The sequence below is a fragment of the Ctenopharyngodon idella genome, chromosome 6, assembly GCF_019924925.1.
Source record: "Ctenopharyngodon idella isolate HZGC_01 chromosome 6, HZGC01, whole genome shotgun sequence".
NCBI lineage: Eukaryota > Metazoa > Chordata > Actinopteri > Cypriniformes > Xenocyprididae > Ctenopharyngodon > Ctenopharyngodon idella.
In genome coordinates, this window is record NC_067225.1 from 32,127,640 (window position 1) to 32,152,891 (window position 25,252).

Genomic DNA, 25,252 nt, shown 5'->3' on the forward strand with positions numbered 1-25,252 from the left:
ACACCATTTAGCACAAAACGTTTATTGGTAAATACATTTACATACAATAATAAACCGTTCTACATTTTCAGTTATATTACAGGTATGTAACAGGTATGAAATTCATTTAGAAAATAATTTAAATACCCCTCCCCCCTTTTTAACATGCCAGAAAATCAGTCAAATGTTATTTTTTTATTTCATTTTTGTAAAAAATATTCAAGATTACAAAAGAAACTAAGGTAAAAATATCACGGCTCACTATATAATTATGCTGCTAGAGGAAGTAGCTATTTTGTTTTTGTTCTTTAGAATAAAGCTGTATATTTAAAAAGCAAATAAGGGGAGAAAATGAAAATGACTAAATACATTCCCTTTTAAAGCAGATATGACAAGCAATATGACAAATTCATAAAATTCATTTGTTAAAAAAAAAAAATATGATAAATGATCAGGAAAAAACACATACACATACAAAACAAACATTAACCACAAAATTTAAAAATTCATTAAGGCTCTATATCTGCCTCTTTAGATTCAATTCTTTAAATACAAAGTCATGAAAAAGCACACATTTTTTGATAGAAAAAAAAAAAAAGGAATCAGATCTGTACCATGAAATGAAATGTGGAAATCTGATTTGCCAAATAAACCTCCAACACAACAATTCCTGGGCAACTTGATCATAATGCCTGGGTCTACTGTGAACATGGGCAAACAAATAAAAAAAAATTACAGTTATGCGAAATTGATAACACTGAAGAGTGTCCGTGGTCCAACGACTTGCCTGGCGAGGTTGGCATTAAACGGCGAGATCATTTTCTGTTTTCTGCGCGTCCATTGCCTTCTGCATCTTCTCCACCATCCAAATGGGCACTAGAAATGGTTTCAATTCATCCAGCTTCAAATCAGGACAGTCCCTAAGAATTCAGAGAAAATATGATGATGCATATTCCCTCTAACATTCATTTAAAAGTCTTCTATAAGTTTTATTTAGTAAGAAAATGTGCTTATTTACTTGTAGTCGTCACTCCGGGCAAGATCAAGAATATCCTCTTCTATAAGAAGATAGGCCTGAGAAGAGAAACAGTTTAAATAAGATTTACTGCTTCATTAGAACATTTTTTTGTAAACACAAACACATAATATCCTCACCATCTTTCCACCTGTGGCTCTCATGTGTTGTCTTTCTGAAAGCCAGTGTTTGTCCTGAGCGTCAGCAGCATACTGAGACACAAAAGATATTACGGCTACTTCCACATGAACACAGAAACAGCTTAATCAACGCTTAAAAAATTGTCTAAACATACCTTGAAGAGCTCTGCGTGTTTGATGTAGATTCTTCCTCTTGTACCGCCCATTCCCAAAGCCCTAAAATTATATACAATATCAGTACTTGTTGAACGTATATATCCAAATCACATGTTGTTTAAAGGGGATTTATAATGCCCCTTTTCACAAGATGTAATATAAGTCTCTGGTGTCCCCAGAATGTGTCTGTGAAGTTTCAGCTCAAAAAACCCCACAGATCATTTGTTATAGCTTGTTCAAACCGGAGTCGACACTGATGGAGAGTCTCAGGAAGAAGTTACAACTTTTAGAATGAAACTGGACGTTTCTGAATGGTTAGTGGATAAATTTATGTAGTTGCTGTGGAGTTGATTCAACTCATCCACTAGCATGTGCCGTCATGTTAATCTTTTGTGCAAATCCAGCGTTGAATTGACCCTCGTTTGTGAAGCAGTCCGGCGTAAAATGACGGCATGGTAACAACGCTCTACTACAACAACTCTTCCTCTTCTCTAAAGCAGCCCAACATGGCCTCGCCCCCTTTGTTGCGTGTTCTCGGGGGCGGGGTTTATGTAAATTTTAGGGTTTGTGATGTCACCAACCCAGGAAGAAGCTCGTTGTAGCCGTTTGTTGTAGTCTTTAAAAAGTAATTTCTGTAACAGAAAATATCTCCTTTTGCATTGAACTTTGAGTGTTGTAACTTTGCAGATGTTGTTTATGCTCAAACAGCAACATTACACACTAACTAAAGTTAAAAAAGTCAAATCATAATCAATGACCCCTTTGATGTTCATGTCAACTATAGTGAAAAAGACAGAAAGCATTTGAGCAAATCCTTGTACACTTACTTATTTGCCCTGGATCCCAGAACGAATGTGCTGTTCTCATTCAGTCTGGATGGGTCCCACTAAACAGACATCAAAACAGACACATTAATATCATATAAACTTTTCAGTATCAATTATTATGCCATTTTAAACAAAATATCTACCTTAGGTCCTTCTCTCTTTATTGGCTCGGTTACTTTGATTTTCGTTCTGCGGAAAATATGTTTTAAAATGTCAAAGGCTTGAATATTTAATAAATGGAGAAATCAGATAAAACAACAAATATAAAGGAAACTTACGGAGCGCTGTACGGGGCTGATCTGTCGTACTGTACAACTGGACCAGGAGGACGACCTTTCCTCTGAAAATAGACAAAAAATATGTATTTATAATTGTTGGTATTCAGACCACAACAGCACTCTTGCTAGTGTGATAATGTTTATTTAATGTGCCCCTGTTATGCTTTTTCGAATATTACCTTTCATGTAGTGTATGTAATATAGCTGTTTGTGAATGTAAAAGTTTTAAAGATCAAAGTGCACGACAAATAAAGCTATTGTCTCCTAAAAAAAAGAAACGATTCTGAACTGCCGAAATGAGTCGCCAGCAACGACCAATCACAACAGACTGGGCCGTCTCTGACCAACTCAGAGCAGAGCAGGCTCACGAAAAGGAGGGATTTAGAGAAACTGAATCTTCGAACAAACCGTTTTCAGACTCTTTGAGAAATGAGGTGATGAGCAATGGATATTATGAGAAAATTAAAGTGTTGACCTTGGATGCATGATAAAGGTCCACTGAAGTGCCTTGGAACACGCAGCTTTATTCAATGTTTTGACGTAATTTGATACAGGAAGCTGATGTGATGAAACAGGAAGACAGGACGGAATATATCTGTTAGCCCCTCCTCTTTTTTTAAAAATAGCCAATAGCGTTTCGCCTAGATCACAGCTCGGTCAGAGCCGTTGAGCTCGTAAAACCCAATTTTCCTCATAATTTCTAACAGTTTCCCCTCCATATTTCTTTAAAATATAGCATTGTTTGCAGAATTCAAATGTGTCCGAACATTTTGTGGTCTGCGCCGACTCACGCATATCCGCTCTGTGCACTCGTGTCTCTGGACCTGAGCAGACTGTGCTCACGTTGCGGCGGTTCACGTGACCCTAACGCGTGTCTTTTATGAGGAAAATTGGGTTTTACAAGCTCAACGGCTCTGACCGAGCTGTGATCTAGGCGAAACGCTATTGGCTATTTTTTTAAAAAGAGGAGGGGCTAATAGATATATCCCGTCCTGTCTTCCTGTTTCATCACATCAGCTTCCTGTATCAAATTACGTCAAAACAGTGAATAAAGCTGCGTGTCAATGGAAAGCATATTTACACTGTCTGAATCATTCCCTATCCTCTATATAGTGCACTATGTGCCATTCACTATATAGAAACTAGTAAACGTGTGAACAAGTGACCGATTTCAGCCGCAGCTTAAGCGTTTGTTTAGTGTAGGAGGGGGCGGGACTTCAGATTCTAGAGAGCATTTGATTGGACAGAAGATTTGATGAGAAGCTGAAGTCCGCGATGATGTCGTGAAAATCCGTTATCCATTTTAGCGGAAGTAAGAGACTGCAAGTTTTGAATGCTTATATCTCCTAAATGCGAATTTTGTCATTGTTTTGGAACACATCAGCTTATTCATAACCTTAACCTTAAGGAACATATTCATACTAAAAGCTAAAAAACTTTGATTTCAGGGGGACATTAAACTTTTGTAGGAGACCTCCAAAATAAAATTAGGAAACTTTAATATAGCATAATAGGGGCACTTTAAGGGAATTTGCATATGGGTAAGGGGCTTGATTAAATGTTAATTTTTTATATATACACACACTACCGTTGAAAAGTGACAGTAAAGACATTTACAATACTACGAAAGATTTCTATTTCAGATAAATGATTTTTTTTTACTTTCTATTCATCAAAGAATCCTGAAAAAAGTATCAGTTTCCATAAAAATATGAACTGTTTTCATCATTGATAATAATAATAAATGTGTCTTGAGCCTCAAATCATCATATTAGAATGATTTCTGAAGGATCATGTGACACTGAAGACTGGAGTAATGATGCTGAAAATTCAACTTTGATCACAGGAATAAATTACATTTTAAAATATATTCAAATAGAAAACAGTTATTTTAAATTGCAAAAAAATTTCACAATATTACTGTTTTTACTGCCTTGGTGAGCAGAAGAGACTTCTTTCAAAAATATAAAATCTTACTGACCCCAAACTTTTGAACGGTAGTGTGTGTGTGTGTGTGTGTGTGTATTTTTTTCCCTTCACCTTTTTAGGGATGGGGCTGTCTCTCTGGCCAGAGGTGTCATCTGGCTGCCGTGAACGCTGTGGAACGAACAAACGACAAAAAAAAAAAAAAGAAACCCCCCAAAAACAACAATTTAGAACTGAAATAAAATCCATCAGAACTAAAAAATACCAGACATATTTCTAGTTTCTCAGGCAAGCATGCAGGTTCTCACAGACATTAACATTTTAAATGAAATTCTCAATGAATTGCATAACAATTTGGATAACATTTACCTTCACTGTGGTGTCAACACTAGGTTTCGGAGCAGTTTTCTCTGCATCAGGAAAGAGCTGCTTTGCCTAAAACAGAACATTTCCAAACACTTAACTCATGATTCACCACAAATTTCAGCCTAAATATTTGCAAAATTTGTGTATAAATTATATTTTACATGTTCTAGGCAGTTTCTGCAAGCATCTCTGATAAGCTGATCGGGCTGCACGTCTCCCCCAACATTCTCTTTCACATTACTGGCTGCCTTCTCAAAAAACTGTGCAGAGAAGAGTAAAAACAAACACGATCAAAGCAATTTAATCACACACAACCAGTCCTAAAATAACCAAACGTGATCGGTCACTCACCTTCATATACTTTCTGAACACAGCACGGATGTCTTCATTGAAGCTGGGCTGCAGAACGGTCCGCAGAAGATCCATGGAAATGACAGGATCTGTATAACTACAAACAATGACATGGTCAGACAAACAGCAATGTTTTGAAAGAGCCTCAAATGTCTTACAGCATATTAACCTGGGATAGGAGAAAGTATTTTAACAACGGAAACTAATCTTCAAATACACATCTGTGAACTTACCTAACCGTCATCTGTGAGCGACGGCCCCTGCGATGCACCTGTCTGTGTTTGATCATAATGTTCCAGGGATTCTGCCATAGAAAAACATGTTTTCACAGCATCCACATAAAGTGTAAAAGGCCATAAAGAAAGATGCAATCAATCAAGACGTGCTATCAAATGACAACAGCCCTTTTGCATGGTTAATATTATAATTCTACAATAAAATAGTATAATATATACCCCCTTTATTGTAAAAAGTGTACTTTTTTATTAGAGATGCTCCAATACTAAATTTCTCCACCGATACCGATAGTCAATTATTCAGAGTGAAATCTGCCGATACCGATAACGATACTGATAGTTTGGGGGTTCTGCCTTTTATACCTTCTTTTAAATTAATGATAGTTTCATTATAATGAATCATTATATTTTTAACCATTATATTTTGAAAGAAATGCAAACAAAAACTTTATTCTCTCCATTTTCATCAACTTGTTTCAGAGTATCAGTTATAAACAAACACATTACTCAAATTAATATTAACACACATTAGCTAAATTCTGAAGATTAAATTAATATTTCTTTCTGAATGTGTTTAATTAATATAATTACTATTAATATTGAACATCAAACTCTTTCTTAGCATTTTCTTTACACAAAGCCCAAATGCAGTGCATTTTCCTGACCTCTTTTGATTGACAGGATATATCGGCACTGACTGTCGGCTGTTTTTAAACTATCGGTCGACAGCCAATAGTGTGAAAATTTGCTTTTATCGGCTGATAGCGATTATTTGCCGATATATCGGTGCATATCTATTGACAGCCCTATATACAGTGTTGGGGGTTACGCATTACAAGTAACTTAAGTAATCAGATTGCATTTTCAGGTAACTAGTAAAGTAACGCATTACTTTTCAATTTACAACAAAATATCTAAGTTACTTTTTCAAATAAGTAAAGCAAGTTACTTTTGCACATTTATTGACTGACAGCTCTCCTGTCCCGGTGTTGTGTGCGCTGTGTGAACATGATGGTTATTGTAGCTCTAGACTAAATGTGAACATGCATTTACTTATCTCACTTGCACAAAAACATTCAGTATTCCTCAAAATGAATAAAAAAAAAGTTAAATGAAATCTCGTTTTAAATCCAGAATGGCAGCAAAGCTGAAAGGTACAGGCGTAAATATGCATTTCCTTCAGCCTGAAGCTTATTCATTTCATTTTTGGTGTAAAAGGGCTTTAACATTTGCCAAAAATAGAATTTTTTACATTTTTTAAAAAACAAACAAGCAAGCCCAGCCCAGGCGAGAAAAAGTAACGCAAAAGTAATGTAACGCATTACTTTTCATAAAAAGTAATGCAATTAGTTACTTTTTTAGGGAGTAATGCAATATTGTAATGCATTACTTTTAAAAGTAGCTTTCCCCAACACAACTATTAAAAAAGTTTCAAACATTCACTGATGCTCAAGAAGGAAACACGTTGCATTAAGAGCCGGGGAGTGAAAACTTTTGAACAGGATGAAGATGTCCAAATTTTTCTTATTTTGTTGAAATATAATTTTTTTCCCCATTTAGTACTGCCCTTCGGAAGCAACAGAAGATACTTGCATGTTTCCCGGAAGACAAATTAAATACAATTTACCTTGATCTTCAAATTCAATGCATCTTAATCTTGACTTAATGCATCGTGTTTCCTTCTGGAGCATCAGTGAATGTTTGAACCTTTTTTAATAGTTGTGTTTGAGTCCCTCAGTTGTCCTCAGTGTGAAAAGACGGATCTCAAAATCAAACAGTCACTGCTGGAAGTAGTTCAAATATGCAAAAAATGCTTGAAAACTGGAGAATCTGCAGGACCTGGAGGATTTTTCTGAAGAACAGAGCTCAGTTTAACCGCTCAGGACAAACAAGGGACTCATGAACAAACATCACAAAAAAAAAAAAAAAAAAAAAAAAAAATGTCTTAGATCATCCAGGTAACCAAGAATCAATGGTTCCCAAACTTTTGAACGGGGTTATTTTAATAATTCAGCTATTTATTTTGTCTTGTGGTCTATATTTAAACATCTTTTATGTAAAATATATCACTCAGGACAGTACTAAATAAAAAATAACATGCATTTTGTATGATCTCTCTTATTTTGTTAAAATTATTCACATTTTCACAGATTCTGCAAGGGTTCCCATACTTTTTAATGCAACTAATATATATATATATATATATATATATATATATATATATATATATACACACATACACACACACACATAAAATGTGCACACATATTGTACATTTTATTGTTTTAGTGCCTAAGTAGCGAGTACACTTGAAGTATGGGACTACTTTGTTCTTAAAAATAATAAAGTAAATTACAAGAAAATAAATAATTAGAGAAAATATTCCAGTAATAAGAATCTGGGTACTTATCTATAATGAAAAAGCAGGCTTCATTTTCTTTGTGCAGAATGTGTTTTCTTTTTCAGTTTCATATTCGGTTATGATGATGACGGTGATGATGAAGATGATGACACGAGTTTGACTCACCACTGTCTGAACTTGCTGCTCAGTGAAATCCTGCTGGAGCCAATCCCGGCGTCCCTCACTCCTGTGGGCCCCCATCACTCACAATCAATATATTCTCAGCGGATCAATGAAGATCGATAGAAAAGCTCCAGGGGTTTTTTGATGTTGATCGATAAGTGTGCACTTCACTGCCGCTGTGAGCTGACAGCAACTCAATGCAGTCAGAGAGCAGGCGAGCTAATTCACACCCTTTAAACTTTACTACAAATATGCATTGAGAATAACTGGTTTAACGGCATGCATTTAAATACAATGAAATAGTCAGAAAAGTCAGTGTTTGTCAAAGTTCGAGAGCTCGATGAATTTTCAGTCGCTTCCTCAAGCCCAATAATGCAGTGACGTAAACAAGATTGCAATCGACTATAGCACTTTCTGTCTCGAATTTCAAAATAAAAGTCTAGGATCGGCAGTACGCATGCGCGTCCCCAACATGGGCGTGGTTATACTTCAGATTCACTTACACGGATCGAGCGGCCATTATTGTTGTGGCACGGAAGCTGCTTGTTCGTGGCGAAATTTCGGTTGCACTTTATTTTACAGTACGTATACTTACTTAAGAAAGTACTGGGTAATATAGTTAAGGATAGGTTTATGGGTAGGTTCAGGGTTAGCACCTAGTTATTGTAATTACTATAATAAGTACATAGTATGTAATGTACATTAGGAACAGGACTGTAAAATAAAGTGCTACCGAAATTTCTGTTCAGATAAATATTTTCCCTGCAAATGTTACTTTTCAAATGTAGAAAATATAAAATGTTGTTTTAAATCAAACGCCATACGTTCATGGTTTGCTATCAGTGTGTACTTCATACCATGGTACTTTCTTAAAAGGAATAAATACATGTTACCTGTCAACTTTTCCCACATAATAAATGACTACCACATTATAGTACTACAAGGTACTTTAAAGTATACTATGCCAGGTTCACATAAAACATGGTATTACCATGGTACCATTGACCTAAATAATACCACGGTACTTTTTGTTACTGTACAAATTTCAGCCAGTACCTTAAAGAGCAAGTATGTACAATAAATATAACAAAATGCCAGAGATGAGTTCATGATTTCAATATTTTACTGAGAGCTTTTCTGATTCAGAGGAAAATCTTTATACCACTTTAGGTGATGGGGAAATGCCACAACACTGATAATACACAGGTAGAAGAAACAAATTATATAAGCACAGACATATTTACATTCACTGAATCTTTTCTTTGTCAGAATAAGATTACAGGGGAGACATTCATGGCATTTAGAGGACATTGAATCAACAAACGCAATGGCGACCAAATATAAATCAATCAACATGACTGATAAATGCGAATCGGTTAAAAGCCTAGTGTGGCAAAGCGTACAACTAACTAAACAATATAGATTTGTACAATTTATATATTGTTTTTTTTTTTGTAATGAAAAATATCAGGTCATGCAAGATAAAAACCTAAACACACTCTTGTAAGAAAACAAAGAACAACAAAAGAATTATAAAAATAAAGTTATGGATAAATGGATGTTTTTGCTGGTTACACTTTATGCATTACTGATGCAATCGTACATGGTTCTACTTTAAGATACAAGATAAATTCCTCCTTTTTTTAATAACACTTTGGTTTAGTTTAAAACAACTATTTCATAAATTCTATAATTCATAAACTGTTTAGAACCAAAAAGTTAAATAAAAAAAAAAATCATGGTGAAAAAGACATCTTTTGTGTTCTTTTCCAATAAACTCATAACAGCTGTGTGGGAAGAAAACAAATTCTGTACAACATCTACAGTTTTGCTGGTGATCCACTCTGGGATTAAGAAATCCAACAAGTGTCCGATGCTCAATGTTATGGTATGTTGGATTTTAAAAATGGCAAGCTGGGATACATTACGCATCAAACCACTGGAATGCTTTTAAACCTTATATAAAAGCCATTTCCCAAGTCAATGTAGTCCAGTGAAAACAAACAAACCTATATTTACTTACAGATGGAAGTGATTGGGTTTAATAAAGTGATAATATACAATACGAATTTCTACATGCGTATTAACATGGCAAAAAACAAACAAAAAAAAAAAAAATCCACCATTGTAGTGTTAACAATAGCAACATTTAAAGTCCAATTGTAGCAACAAATTCGATCAATAACTTTCTCTTTTCCTTTTTTAAAATGTACATTCAAAACGCTGCCCAGTGATACAATTTAAACTCAATATTATGTAAACAAATTTCTATGATTAGAAAAAAAAAAAAACTTTTAAAGCACTTTTCACATACACGAAACAGTGAAATCAAGGCAATAGCAACCAATTCTAATAACTGGACTTTAATGCAGTTATTAAAGGAAGAATGTTTGCTTTTCTTCGTCTGCGTTTCCAGGTGTCGTTGCTCTCAATTATAAAACACCCGAAATGAGAGGTAGACTCACTGGAGAAAAATGAGGGGCGTACGCCATATTTAGGTGCTAAATCATTTTTCAATAAAACCACAAACAGGTGGAATAATGCTTTCGTAACAAATAAGAAATTTCACTTTTCTTTTTCCACTCGCTAAATGCTACAATTGATGTGACCCAGAATGCCACACTAGGGTCCGCACAGGCTTGTACTGTACAGAAAACGCAAATAAAAGGTACAAAATATTTAAATAACTATTGTGTTCTGTACAATATTTTAGGAACAAAAGAAAACAGACTGGATTCGACTGCAAATGGATGACTATTTCTCTGCTTGTTTACTGACCTTTTGTTATTACATACAGTATATATTCTGTCATGGAGAAATCAAACATGACCGCTCAACTTAGAAAGGAACGCCTATGAATGCTAAAAACAAACGGGTTAAACAGGAAGCAACTAATGATTTGAGAAGCCCTAACGCTGATGCATGTCATGATGAAGGCTTTTAAACATAGCTGCCTGATCGCCGATCGTCTTCTGACACAGAATTATATAAAAGAACGATAGACAAGCATCGGTGCATCGACTCTTTGACAGCTTCATATTCCTGCCAGTGAGAAAAGCACAAAGTTAAAGAGTGAATAATCACAAAGCCTGTCATATTTCACCCCAAAATCAATAGAAAGAAATTTTGTTTGGAAAATTAAGCCTATTTGAGAACCACGTTAGTTCTATATATTATAATGCAAAACAAATGTATAATATTTCACTAGCGTAATGCTGGATGTGTTTAATTCAATTTATGCTTATTTTATTTTTTTAATAGCATTGTAATAGTAACATTTTAAATGTAATAATACAGTAAATAATTACTGTATAACGAATGAAAAAAAATGTCATTCTAACCACCATTGAGAAAACTGATGAAAAACCTTATGAAATATTTATGAAAAATATTGTTCTTTTGAACTTGGTGTGGAATATGACACGTTTTAATGAGATTCACCCATAAAGGCCAACAAAAAAAAGAATATGATATGCTTGACTACATTTGCCATCTCTTAAAAAAAAAAAAAAAAAGACAACAAAAAAAAAAAAAGTGAACAAAACTATCTACACACTGATAAAAAACCCAACAATTATGAGACTCAAACCCCTAAAACAAATAATATTAAATAATAGAGGCGGAAGAAAGTAAACAAATCTTGCGTGAACATCTAAACCCAACAGCGCAATATTATACCTCTCATACAATCACAGACTCTTTCCCATGAACATACATACACGTGTCCACACGCCCAGCGCCGCGTCTAAATGTTTGTTGTGTCCGGTGCAGTCTTGTCAACAGGACTGCTGTTGTCTTGACTTTTAGCAGAGCGCTCCTGGACTGGTTTGGAGTCTTTGTCTGCGGTACTGGTGGAAGAGGGACCAGGCGAGGGCAATGAACGCCCGGAGACCTTATACGCCCCTAGGAGCTCCTGGATTCTCTCCGTGGTGGGCTCCCATTTGGCAAAGCCAGCATTGTTTTGGAGGAAAATGACTGCCGTTCCATGGATGGCCTTGTAGTACATCTCTTCTCTGAAAGGCACAAAGTCGAGAGAGTAAACCGAAAGTTAAACCATCTGTTTCGCGCAGTAAACAAGCAACTGGTAGAACAAGGAAATAGACCAAAAAATAGGGGTTGGCAACAGGATCAAAACCTTACTTTACAGTATGAGAAATTTTACTACACAATAACGATATACATCACAATATTATGGAAGCTTGTTTTCGCCACGGAATAAAAAATAAAAAAAGGTAACTGTGACTTTTTAATCTCACAATTCTGACTTTTCTTCTTGCAACTGCCAGTTTTTAATCTCACAATTGTGTGGGAAAAAAAAAATCAGAATTGCAAGATGTAAACTATATAAACTCAATATAATAGCAAGAAAAAAAAAAGTCAGATTTGACATTAAAAGTAGCAATTATCTTTTTTATTTCGTGGCGGAAACAAGCTTCCATATGATAAAGTTATTTTAGTTATTTTAATTTTATTATTAAAAATCAGGACAAAGAAGCAAATTACAAATAGGACAAATACAATAGAATAAAAAAAATACAAATTAAATAAACAAATGAACTAAAAAAAAGAAAAAGAAAACATTTTTCATGTAATCGGTTTATTTAGCATAGTACAAAATACTAAAGAAAATGAATAATTAAATGTAAAAATTACACCTGATTACACATGATGTGGCGATTAATTAATCGCACATCAAATTTGACTGAGAAATTACCCCCAAAAGATCATTTAAAGTCATTATTGTGTAAATCATCAAATAAACATTACAAAAAGTAGCTTCAGCAAGAAATATTACAATACATAGAATGTATTAGGCCTACATATACTCTTTTGGAGTGAGTAAATGATGACTGAATTTTCATTTTGGGATTAACTATAGCCTACCTTTAATGTTTTTATTAATAATATGGAAATAAGAAATTATTTTTCAAATGAAATTATAGGCCTACTCTAAATACGAAAATAAAACTGCCAGTAGGTGGCGGTAAATGTCTTGATTAAATCACTGAGTCATTCGATTCATTTAAACGGCTGATTCATTCAGGAGTGAAGTAAATGGTTCCCTTTATAAATGGTTAATTGAATCACTGGTTCACCTGATTCGTTCAAAACACAGATTCAGAAATGAAAATAACGTATATCGTATTTGCACTCGTGCTATTCTGGACACAAAAACAGCACACGTGTGATTTTGTGCTCGTTGCTTGTGTGATATAGCTTAACTATATCATATGATGTAAATATGAGACAAAAACTCATGCAGGGGCATTTTTGCCCCATATCTTGAATTTTAGGGGCATTGTAACTGCATTCTATAGGCTCCATCATGCAGTGAGTTTTTGCCCTGCATTATATTCATCATCAACCAACTGTATGAAATGTCAGATGACCTACGTAGGTCTGGGGCGAGGCAAGTGCGTTAAATGTGTTAATAATTTTAACGCATTATTTTTCACTGTGATTAACTATTTAACGCATTAAATCGACAGCCCTAGTAAAAATAAAACACTGCATACTCTTCACACTATAAATTAAATTTAAATTGATTCTTAAAGATACAAAAGTCATTCAGTCAAGAGCAGTGAGTGATTTTCTCTGTCTTTTGTTGATTGATTAACATTAATGACACAGATGGCAGCAGGTTTATTAGGCTGCCGTCACTTTAAGAGTGAATGCACAGATCTAATATACTGACACACGTTTAAATTGTCGCCATGATATATATCCTCACACGGCCCAGCCCTACCAACAAATGTCTGACCTTTTGCAGATGTGCTGCGAGCCACTGCGGTACTCGTGCTCGAAGGCGGGCACAGTCATCTGGTGCCTTCGGAAGCGGCTGGACTCCATCCGTGTGAGGGCAGGGGTTGGCGGGTCACGCCACTCTGGCACAAAGATGATGAAGGACAGAGGCTCGCTGGAGCGTTCCAGAAGATCCTGAGAAAGATGGCGAGACAATGAGAATCGATATTCCAATCTAACGAAATTGGGGTGAGATTAAGAGTCACACACCTCAAAGCGTGTCACCATGGTGTCCATGAGTTCCTCACAGAACGGAGGGTTTGCCTCAAATGAGCCACTGGCCGGAGAGAAGCTGAGAAATGGCCTGAGGACAGACATGAGGAAGCGATACAGTAAAGCAAATTAACTTCTCTGATAGAAACCACGCTCGCTTTTATTTAACAGCAGCAACAGAATAATTATAATAGTCACAAATGTAATCAAATTATATGTATATTAGAGCTGTCAAGCGATTAAATTTTTTAATCTAATTAAATGATGTGGCGATTAATTCATGTAATTAATCGCACATCAAATGTGGCTGAGAAATAACCCCCAAAAGACATTATTATTATTGTGTAAAACATCAAATAGACATTACAAAAAGTAATGAAACGCTGCTGGAGACAAACAGTTCTGCTTTGTCTTTATATTTTTGTTGGCAAAACTAAGCAAAAACAGACAATATTGTGTCTAAAATAACACAATATTAACTTCTTATTTATTGAACTGTTGTACAAAATCAGTATCACATTTGCACTTGTGCAATTAGGGACAAACGCAGCACTCGTGTGATATAGCTTCACTATATCATATGCTATAAATATGAGACAAAAATCTGAAAAAGGGGCATTTTTGCCCCCATATCTTGAATTTTAGGGTCATTCTAACTTATATATATATATATATATATATATATATATATATGTGTGTGTGTGTGTATGTATGTATGTATGTATGTGTGTGGGTGTACACTTACTATGACAGAAAAGCATTATATTACTATGATAAATATATAAAACAAAAAAAAATGATGTATCATGTCCAAAAACATTTTTGTGGCTCATCTAATAAGATTTTAGAACTGCCTTTTTATAATACACAATTATTCTCAAAAACTGTTGGAACGTCACTTTTCATTGTGTGGCAATCAAGAACACATTTACATACCCTCGAGATCCAAAGAAGCCGTCGATGTCTGGAAATGCGGAGCAGAACTGCTTGAAATAGCAGTTCAGAGGAGAAGCGAAGCACTCAAATGTCACTCCAAACTTTTTGTTGAGAGTTTCAAAGACGGGAACAGGCAGTGCCCCCTGCAGGCCAGAGCCCTCGTTCACACCAGAGCCAAACATCACCTGTAATTCACAAGAAGGTGCAAACACAAGTTCATGATGCATTTGCTTTCCTGATTGATTACCAATGCTTGTAAACTTAAGTCTTACCTGGTATCTTTTGATAAGGCACCACACACGAGACAGGAACTTTTCAAACCTTAGGTCATCTATACAGCTGTATCGATATAGGAGTTCCTGTTTATGCCAGAGAAAGAAATGCAACAAAATGAGAATCCAATGTAGTGCAAGTTTCTGGCTTTAATTTGTTTTGAGCTAGTGTTAGCATGTACACACCAATTTGTTGAAATGACCGCGGTTGACCTTCACCATTTCCCCTTTATACCGTAGACAAGCAATGTCATTCTCGAAGTGCAGCTCAACACGTGGCTGAGGAGGAGACGGGATGGACAGTCTGACTGGATAACAATACACCAACCGGTTCTGAACCTCTGTCGACTCTGTGCTGTCCACTTTAAAGCAAGAAGAGTAGTTCAGAGGGGCTCTAAACAAAGTCAAACCAAGAGCAAATATTGGCACCAGGGCCAAAAATTCATCCTTTTTTGGAGTTGGACGATTTTTCTCCATCTCCTACCTGTATTTGATTAATTTTATTTAAATTTATTGCCATATCAGCTTCACAGGTTATTACACGGTTGATACAAATTCTACATTCAACAATATAATAAATACAATATAAGAAGTGCATTTTATAAAATTCAACTAAACAGTTTTGTATATACAACTATGTAGAAGATTCTTTAAATTGACCTATTAACAATTTATTACAAGTACGTCTTACAAAGCAAGTCCTTCAAAGTTTGCAGAGATAAAAATCATTGTTTCATGACATTAAAGGTACACTTTGTAATTTTTTTGCTCAAAATGATCCATTTAAATAATGAGTTAATACATCGTCAATCCTTCTTCCAAAACGTGTTTTTGTCTTACCCTGATTCACTATGGTAAGCCTATGGTATTATAAGTGTTCAAATTTTAGACCTAGTGGGATGGTTTTCGAAGGAAATTGTGTACATACGTCACTCACTGTGCGTGCCTGGTCATATCTGTAAATAGAGAAAAGTTGCTCCGGCTACTTTGTATGGTGTGGGAGTGGCAGAGGTTAGTTGTCATAACGAGCAAGAAAGGTTGACATGGATCAGCTAAATCTCCAAACTCTAGAGAATCACCTGTTTTAAACAAATGCCGAACATAGGAGAGTCTGCTGGCAAAAAGAGAAGGCAGCAGAGCTCGTAATAAAACCAGAATCAACATTGGCTTGGCTTTTCAGAGATGGCGAGAACTGAGGAATCTGAAATGTTGTAAAAGCGACACAGAGATAGAGCTGCACGACTCTGGATGAATTGAGAATCTCAATTTTTTTGTTTCAAATAGAGATCACGATTCTTCAAACAGACAACTCAACAAAATAACATGTAATTTACTAGAGGTTCTGACAAAATGTTAATTGGTGCAGTCTATTTAACAATGTTTAATGAATTTGTACGAATTAAAAAAAAAAATCGAATTGAATGAATGATTCAATGACTCACTCATAAATACTACACTTTTTTCATTACTAGATGAATCAGCGTTTTTGAACGAATCGCTTGAATGAATGATTCAATGAAAATTTTTTTTTTTTTTTTTTTTAAAGTCACTTGTCGCAGAATCTTTATTTGACGCACCAAGGTGATTTACTCTATTCTGATCGCTAGGCATCAGTGTTCATATCCGAACTATAAACATTTGTCCCAGTACTTCTGTGATAATTTGAATATTTGTAACAGAAATAATTATACTGTGTGGTTGAAAAGCTATTTCTTACCTATACATGACAACTTCTCTCTCTGGGTCGGCAGCGCAAAGGCAGATCTGAATGTTCCGGTGTGATTTTGTCAAAGGTTTAATAGACATAGGAGAATTGTTGTCATTGAGGAATAAGTTGTTTGAATCGAAATCACGATATTTTAATGTTTAATTGTGCTGATCTACGCGGAGATGATGTTTTTATTACTCTACAGGTGAGTAAGGTATTTTATTGAACAGATAAATTGCCATATTCAGCTCTCTAACAGAGTTAAAAGTAAAGCATTATCTATTGTGAAGGCTCATTTCATTATGGTTGTTGTAGCACTGTGCTGGATTTTATTTTCAAGGAAGTATTGTGTCTATTAATGGGTAAACCTACAGTAATGTCTTCAGCTAATCAGCTTGAGATCCTTTCCATCTAAACTGATTATATCTCTTAAGCCTAGTAGTGAATGATTTATGAACAGTAGAATAACTGTATTCATCCACACAGTCACGCAGAGCGGAATCACAATCAAAACAACATTCTTACGAAAAATGCATTCAGTTTTGTTTTTTAACTGCTAGAGGGCCAAAAGTTACATAGTGTACCTTTAAAAACTGGGCAGAGCAAAAGCAAAAAAAAAAACAGACAAGTTGATGCTACAACATTGACATTTTGGAGCTTTTTCAGCCTTCAATAATTGCCCATGAGGCCTATCCCACCACAGGATTTATTTCAAATAATTAGTTTTTCCTCACATTCTGCTTGCCATCTCCTACCTGAGATGTTGCACTCTTTAAGCAGAGTGAGGTGAGCCTGGCGGATCCTGCGCACATATTCTGCAGAAATGTGATAGATCTTTGAACAGATGCCCTCAACAGAGTCCTTCGCCACGGACGCCACGTGAGGGCCGCACTGCTTCCGTAAGTGCTCGAGCCGATCCTGAGGAATGATCCCATTACGGTCATGTATATGTACGCCTTAAAATGCTGTCTAGGTAGGAGGCTCAGAACAAAACTACTGAGAATGTACCATGTAGTCCTCCTTGCTGGCAGAATGGTCTCGTCTCAGCCAGTTCATCGTGTCCTCGACGTTCCACTTCACCACCTTCCGACTATCAGGAGTTGCATTTCTGTCCAAACACGAAATATACTTTCAGACAACGTTCATGTTAGTCTCAAAACCTTAGTAACCAACATGAATAATTACCTGGAGTCAATCATTTTCTTGGCCGCCTCTGCATATTTAAACAAGAGTTTCCTGGCCTCTTCCTTGTATTTGATCCGAGAGAGCCTAACATTTGTTGCGAGGAAAGTTAGAAAATTATAAAACCATTTCCATATTGAACACAAGAGCAATAAGGAACTTGGTTATATGACAAACACTGATGTTTTAGTACCTGATGGGGATGTCGTTCATGATCTCTCTGAACATGGACGGGGAAATGACCGGGTCACACTCGCTGGGCAAGAGCGGATCCAGACCTTTATCCACCACTTTTCTCTCCAAAAGCCAGCGGTTGAAGGATTCCCGTGGAGGCTCTATGCCTGAAAACAGTTATTCAATATCCAATTAATCCTAAATAATAATCTCTAAATTACAATTACACAATTTAAAAGTTTGGGGTTTGTAGGATTTTTTTTAATGTTTTTGAAAAATACAGTAAAAACAGTAATATTGCAAAATATTACAATTTACAATAACTGTTTTCTACTTGAATATGCAAAGCTGAATTTTCAGCATCATTACTCCAGTTTGTGTCACATGATCCTTCAGAAATCATTCTAATATGCTGATTCGCATCTCAAGAAACAATTATTTTTATTATCAATGTTGAATGCAGTTGTGCTGCATAATATTTTTGTAGTACACTTTTTCAGGTAAGAAAGAAAAAGAAATCATTTGACATTATAAATGTCTTTGTCACTTTTGATCAATTTAATGCACCCTCGCTTAATAAAAGTATTAATTTCTTCACAAAAAAATCCTTCTGACTCCAATATATAAAGTTTATAAACTAGTTACAATTATTTATGTAGCTCATCCTCCTCAGCAAGTTACCAAATGATTTAAAAGAACCGTGCAGCATTTAAGATTCAAACTTTGAGATAGCTGTAGTTTCAATTCCCACCAGTGCTGGGAATTATCTAACTAAAACCAATTTCAGTAGTATGAAATTAGCTCAGCTGTTTCAAAACAGTGTAGCATGACAAAAACAATACAACGCTGATTTTGTTACACTGGTATTAATATGTATAACCTCTCATATGCAGAATGTAAAGCTTTTTTTTTTTTAAATGGGAAAATACTCGACAGCAGCGTCTCACATACCCTCACGCTGAGAGCACAGCTCGTGGTAGTGCTGCCGCAGTTTGGTGGTGAGTTGCGCTCTCTGCAACTCGATCTCCGGGTGTGGAGGGAGGTGGTTCGCTGGGGCTCGCTCTCGGATCACAGCGTTGGTCTGAATGTCCAGGTCCCAGTACACTCTGAAACACAAAGTCCAGTTCAGACATGTCACAGCGCAGAGTCGTATCATGTTTACAGAGCTTAACAGCTGTAAGAGCTTAATATGAACTCTAAAATAACTAGAAAATCAAAGTAATGTCTAAGCAACAGAGCTGCTGCTGCACCATTAATTGTTACAAGGTCTTGATCTTGATTCAAACACCCACACAATCTTCCTAAACGACAATGATTCAGCTCTGTCTAATAAACCTTAGATAAGTACGATCACACCGAATCAAATCTGTGTTGGCGCTACCGCTGATCCAGAGAGAGCTGTTGTCATGTATAGGTATGAAACAGCTTCATAAACAGTCTTTTTAACCACACAATATCATTATTTCTGTCTTACAATAATTCAAATAAATAACCATAGACATTCTGCTATAACAGTATATACAGTTCAGATATAAACATTGATGTCTATGGTAGCGATCAAAATAGACTAAATCAGTAAAAATCTCCGATTGAAAGTAACTTGAAGCTTCAAATAAATATTGTATTAATTATACACCAGTAGGTGGCGACAAGTGATTGTTAAAAAAAAATTATCATTAGCTATGTTTTATGCACAATTTGGGCCAAGATGTGCATAAGTTTTAAAAATACACGTAAAAACCTAACTGAGTCAGATACATCCGATTAGAAAACATGCGCATAAACTATAATGGAAACACATTTACCTAATAAATTCCTCAATGCGCATCAAAAAAAAACGTGATTTTGCACGATAAGACGGCATAACTGGACTAACCAGCGGACCGATCTCAAGCATCTGAAAGCATCTCCTTTCGCATTGAACTTTGAGTGTCGTAACTTTGCAGATGTTGTTTATGCTCAAACAACAACATTACACACTAACTAAAGTTAAAAAAGTGAAATCATGATCAACTTTTAAAGCAGATGCTTTCAGCCAAAGCGACTTATAAATGAGGAACATTGCAAACATGGGACAAATCGGAAAAGACATGCTCTGTACTCACACAGAGGGCCGGTACGGAGCCGGCGCAGGCACGCTGGCCTGGCCTTGTTTATCATCTGTGGCGTTGACCCAGGGTTTGACTCCTGGCGTGCTGGGAGAAATAGGGACAGTAGGAGTGGTTGGAGTGACAGGAATCTCAACCTGAAATCAGAAAATGTATTCACTAAAAATGCCTAAAACAGTTGTTGCTAAACAGATATTTATTACAGAAATATCAAATAAGCATGCTACTTCACATCTATTGCTGCTATTAGGACGAAAACTGACCTTCGGCCTCTTGAAACTGTTAGGGCCCGCTTGAGAAGCATCCTCTGAAGGATGTCTCTTACGCTGCCCGTTTCCCAGACCTGCGTCGCTTATCACCTCACCAGAGGCTGGAGCCGCGTTCAACCCCAGAGGATCCGACTGAAACAACGGCAAATACAAGACAGTGTTTTTATTATATTATTATTAAAAATAGTTTTCATTAATTGAAGTAAAGCTGAAATAAAATATAAATATTAGATGCAAAACTTAAACCACCGGATAGAAAAACTACCAGAAATAAAATAAGTTCAAGAAACAAAATTACTAAAACTAAAATAAAATTAAAGCTAAATAGAAAGATTAAAAAACAAAACCTAATAAAAATGGCAAAAGCACATAATACTAAAGCTTAAACTAAAATAAAAACTGGAAAAAAACATAAGTCAAAAGCTAATTTAAAATATTAATAAACTTAAACTATAACATTATATAAATAATACTAAAATAACACTGACATACAAAAAATGTGTGCTTTAAAATTTGATTATAGATTGTTTAGATTAGATCTATGTCATTGTGCAGAGTACGAATACAGAGACAATAAAACACAGCAGCTAAACAGAAACACAAATAGCAATATAAGATTTAAATAAAAAAATATAGTAATAAATACTTTAACAGTGTAAATAATAGAGCTGCACGATTCCAGATAAATTGAGGATCACATTTTTTTGTTTCAAATAAAAATCACGTTTCTGAACAGACAACTAAACAAAATAATGCCATTTACTAGCAGCTCTGAAAAAATGTTAATTGTTAAATCTGAATGAATTATTTTTTAAAAAACAGTTTGAATGAATAATTCAATGAATCACTCATAAATACTTCACTTGTTTCATTACGGAATGATATAGCATTTTTGAACGAATCTACTAAATGAATGATTCAATGACAAATAAATTTAACAGTCACTTGTCGCCACCTACTGGCATAACGATGTAATGATACAATCGTTATTTGAAATGCCAAGTTACTTTCAAAAGGTGATTTACTCTATTTTGATCACTACCATAGGCATCAGTGTTTATATCCAAATTATAAACTTTTATCCTAGTACTTCTGTGATAATATGAATATTTGTACACAAAAATAACAAAACCGTGTGATTTTGTCAACGGTTTATTATACGCAGGCGGATAGTTGTGATCGCTTGGGTGTTTGAATCAAAATTGCGATCTTTTAACGATTAATCGTGTAGCTCTAATAAATAATATTAAAATAACTTTGATATAGGAAAACTACTATACATTATATTATATAAAAAGAAACTGTATAAACAATAAACCCTGTCAGAGTTCTTCCCCAAATGTTACATCCATAATAATGAGATTTAATTGGTTCTGAAGTCTGAACTTACAATGACATCATGCTGCCCCAGGACTGGCATCTCCCACAGCGACTGGTTAGTGAATCGATTGAAGTAATACGGCCGATTCTCCCTTTTACTCCAACATTTTGACCATCCAGCCTGAATCAGCTCATCTGAAAGTGAAACTAAAAATCAGATGCATAGATTCACAGGGTGTCCCATTGGTCACTTAAGCCTCACAGATACGGACCTGGCAGCTCTTGGATGGGTTTGCTGGTTGAGGGCGAGAATGGAGCCGCCTGTGACGTGGACCCGGTGGGCGACATGACCAGTGCCGAGTCTGCCTTTATTGTTCCGTGGTTTTCACTCGTCATAGCTCCTCATCTGTCCTGTCTTATGATAGAAAAGGTTTCATCTTTACAAAATGAAAGCATTGCGATTCTAAGAGCACTAAAGATCATTTTAAAGGGTTAGTTCACCCAAAAATGAAAATTCTGTCATTATTTACTCACCCTCATTTCATTCCAAACCTGTAAGACCTTCGTTCATCTTCAGAACACAAATTAAGATATTTTTGATCAAATCTGTGAGCTTTTTGGCCTCCAATAGACTGCAACGTTATTACCACTTTAAAGGCAGAAGGTGGTAATAAAGTTGCAGTCTATCGGAGGCCGAAAAATATTTTAATTTGTGTTCCAAAGATGAACGAATTTTCATTTTTAGGTGAACTATCCCTTTAACCCTAAATGTTGTGTTTGAGGTCCGGCAACATGTATAAAACATGAATAAATGCAAAACAAATTTCACATCATAAGCTTACTTTGTGATAAAAAAGAAAGATTAAAGTTTCAATAATAAAGTTTTGAATAGGTCAAAAGAACATTAACTCGCCAAAACAAAGTCAACACAGTACAATTCAATTCAACTTTATTAATTCCCAATTCAATTCAGTTGTGGACATACAAATAAAAACAGACTGACGCAGAATCAATGAAATAGTTGAGTAAGAGGCTTTTTTAGGTGAACTAAGTCTGCTTGGGTGAATGTGAAAGAAAAACTCTGCAGGAAAAATAATGAAACGTAAACATAATAAAAGTGGAACTTTGGATTCTCCATTAGTTACACATGATCATTTCATTCAAATGAGATATGATTATTATGGTAATGTTTGGTATGGGATGTCCAGTGATAAAGTACCTTGTAAATAATATTGTACATCATAGGCAAGTATTCAGTAACATGGTATACTGATGGTAATGTTTTTAAATTATATACAGACACTCTCTCTATGTACTTCTGAGGAATACCATGGTAATACCATGGTAAATGTAAAGGCATCATGGTATTACGCTTAACATTTATTTCGCTGGCCCGATTAAATATTGACAAAGTAATTTATCGCTCAATCTCAGAAAAGACATGAACGGCGCGTTTTCCCTCAAATAAACCTTTCAAAAAGCACCATGGCGGTGACATGGTACAGTAATGTACCGGATAGTAATACGATTGTACCATAGTATTACAATAGGTCTTTTTGGTTAGTAACCCCGGTTATACATCATGTATCTATTCTACGAATGTGTTTACTGCGTTTATCGTCGTTAATAAGAGCGCAAATGAGTGAAAGAAGGACACGCATGCGCCTGCTACGCCGCCCACCCCAGATCGAGCCGCCCGAAAACAAACCCGAAGGAGGAGGAGAAAAACATCCAACAAAGAGCTACGGCAGCACAAGACTCTGTGCTGGATAGAGCAGGTAAAATAAGATCAAGTGGCGTATCATCTGACTTCATTTGGGCACAGAAAGGACGAGGATACATAGGGCCATCAACACAGTGTGTCAAACTGCTCATTTATTGAGTTTAAACCCCGTCAATTTCCGACCGTTACGACCACAAATTTTAGGCGCGCACTTTTGCTTCGTGGAAACGGTCGACAAGATGGCGCGCGCTCTCGCATACTAGGCGCCGCGCTCACTGCGCATTATAATGTCTGTTTATTGCGTGCATTACGCACGTTTGCAGCAACCGAGGGGATATTATTGTGCCCCGCGCATTCCGCCACTCGCCCATAGGTCTAGTGCTGCTCTTCAATGGCTGAATCCCTTACCTTGGAGAGGTTTGATCGGAGTCCTCAATAGGCTTTGCTCTATTCGGTTCGGACCCGCCTCCGCCTCTCCCTCCCCACCGACTCCGCCATCTTGTATCGGGCACTCGGACGCGGTTAATGCGCAGGCGCGGGTTTAGTTGCCATCCGCAGTGGAAGTCGTCAAACCCGAGCGGCCATTTGTAGAGAGGCATTAATTCATTTTCAGTCTACTGCGAAACGAAATGACAAACATAAGCTAATTGTTTTGTTTATTTATAGGAAACTGTGTGAACGTTCTTTGTTGTTGTCCTGAAAATGTTTGTACATTTGCTTCAATAAAAATAGCTATGTCTAGTCTATGTTTTGAATTTCTTGTCATTTTTTTTAATGTATTTCTGTTTAGCTTTATTTTTATTTCAGTTTTGTTTGAGCCATTTTAGTACTTCAAAAGATTTTTTTTTGTAATCTAATATTTATATTTTATTTTATATCCGCTTTATATCAATGATCAACTACTGAAAACAATATTTAATAGTTTTAGTTACATTTACTTCAGTAAAAATGGCAGTGGCTATGTTTGTATGTATGTATTATTATTAACGAAAGCACATCAAAACTCCATTAAAATATAAGATAGAAAAATTAAGTATATGAAATTCAGCCATAAACAGATATTTAAGACCCAAATGAATCCTAAAGTTTTAACACTTAGCATACACCTCAACACCTCCTCTGTCATCATTATATTGCAGTTACACTTTTAATCTATTATGTCTTGTGCTCTCATAGAACAACAAGGTACCAGAAGAAACCTAAAGATGTTCTTGACTTTTAAAAATTAAAATCTACAAATAAAGGCTGTTTAAATAATTGTTTTCTTGTCAGTGTTTGCTTATGAACTCTACCACCGTTCCACTTTTACACATTATTCTTATGGCATTTGAAATATATTTGTGAATTGCACATTTGGCACATTTCCTGTTTGTACATCATGTCATTTGCACTACATTGGTCATGTGCACTTTGTGCCTCATTTGACATTTGCATTTGAACTATATTTTTTTTGCATTTAAATTGCACTTCTGGTTAGATGCTGGCTGTTTCATTGGCTCTGTATTTGTACTCTGCACAATAATCAAATATGAATATCTAAATAAATTATAAATCTAGTTGTTAGGTATGAATACATTTTCTGTCAGTGTGATTTTACTATGATTTATGTAATATTGTAGTGTTTAGGCCTATTAATATTTTTTTATTTTCATACTTTTCAGTTTTCATTTTAGTTTAAGTTTTAGAAATTAAGTTGAGCTTTTGTATTTCTCTTTAAAATATTCCTGTTATAGCTTTTATTTATTTT

General features: G+C 35.6%; 2 protein-coding genes across 2 annotated transcripts; both read right to left on the reverse strand.

The window, feature by feature from the left end:
* Positions 1-6: 6 nt before the first annotated feature.
* LOC127514677 (deoxynucleotidyltransferase terminal-interacting protein 1) lies at positions 7-8,206 on the reverse strand. The gene is made up of 13 exons (XM_051897763.1): positions 7,802-8,206; positions 5,272-5,342; positions 5,039-5,135; positions 4,849-4,947; positions 4,691-4,756; positions 4,436-4,492; positions 2,396-2,457; positions 2,261-2,306; positions 2,118-2,176; positions 1,290-1,350; positions 1,135-1,206; positions 998-1,053; positions 7-899 (listed from the first exon to the last, which is right to left on the reverse strand). Exons 1-13 carry the CDS (start codon positions 7,874-7,876, stop codon positions 782-784), a joined length of 939 nt encoding a protein of 312 aa, XP_051753723.1. The 5' UTR covers positions 7,877-8,206; the 3' UTR covers positions 7-781.
* Positions 8,207-8,899: 693 nt separating this feature from the next.
* pcif1 (phosphorylated CTD interacting factor 1) lies at positions 8,900-24,998 on the reverse strand. Its single transcript, XM_051897749.1, has 16 exons — positions 23,914-24,998; positions 22,055-22,197; positions 21,853-21,977; positions 20,457-20,594; positions 20,191-20,330; positions 19,037-19,191; positions 18,105-18,252; positions 17,915-17,998; positions 17,738-17,837; positions 17,485-17,647; positions 15,208-15,383; positions 15,022-15,108; positions 14,750-14,934; positions 13,811-13,904; positions 13,560-13,735; positions 8,900-11,811 (listed from the first exon to the last, which is right to left on the reverse strand). Exons 2-16 carry the CDS (start codon positions 22,176-22,178, stop codon positions 11,544-11,546), a joined length of 2,163 nt encoding a protein of 720 aa, XP_051753709.1. The 5' UTR covers positions 22,179-22,197; positions 23,914-24,998; the 3' UTR covers positions 8,900-11,543.
* Positions 24,999-25,252: the final 254 nt, after the last annotated feature.

What these genes read in the sequence shown, in the direction of transcription:
- pcif1 (XM_051897749.1), bottom strand. Translation starts at nt 22,178, where the DNA reads ATGACGAGTGAAAACCACGGAACAATAAAGGCAGACTCGGCACTGGTC. An exon ending in ACCCATCCAAGAGCTGCCAG is followed by an intron (nt 21,978 to 22,054) that starts GTCCGTATCTGT and finishes TTTCACTTTCAG; the next exon opens with ATGAGCTGATTCAGGCTGGA. An exon ending in CCATGGTGACACGCTTTGAG is followed by an intron (nt 13,736 to 13,810) that starts GTGTGTGACTCT and finishes CATCTTTCTCAG; the next exon opens with GATCTTCTGGAACGCTCCAG.
- LOC127514677 (XM_051897763.1), bottom strand. Translation starts at nt 7,876, where the DNA reads ATGGGGGCCCACAGGAGTGAGGGACGCCGGGATTGGCTCCAGCAGGAT. An exon ending in AGCAGCAAGTTCAGACAGTG is followed by an intron (nt 5,343 to 7,801) that starts GTGAGTCAAACT and finishes TTTCTATGGCAG; the next exon opens with AATCCCTGGAACATTATGAT. An exon ending in CTGGGATCCAGGGCAAATAA is followed by an intron (nt 1,351 to 2,117) that starts GTAAGTGTACAA and finishes ATATAATTTTAG; the next exon opens with GGCTTTGGGAATGGGCGGTA.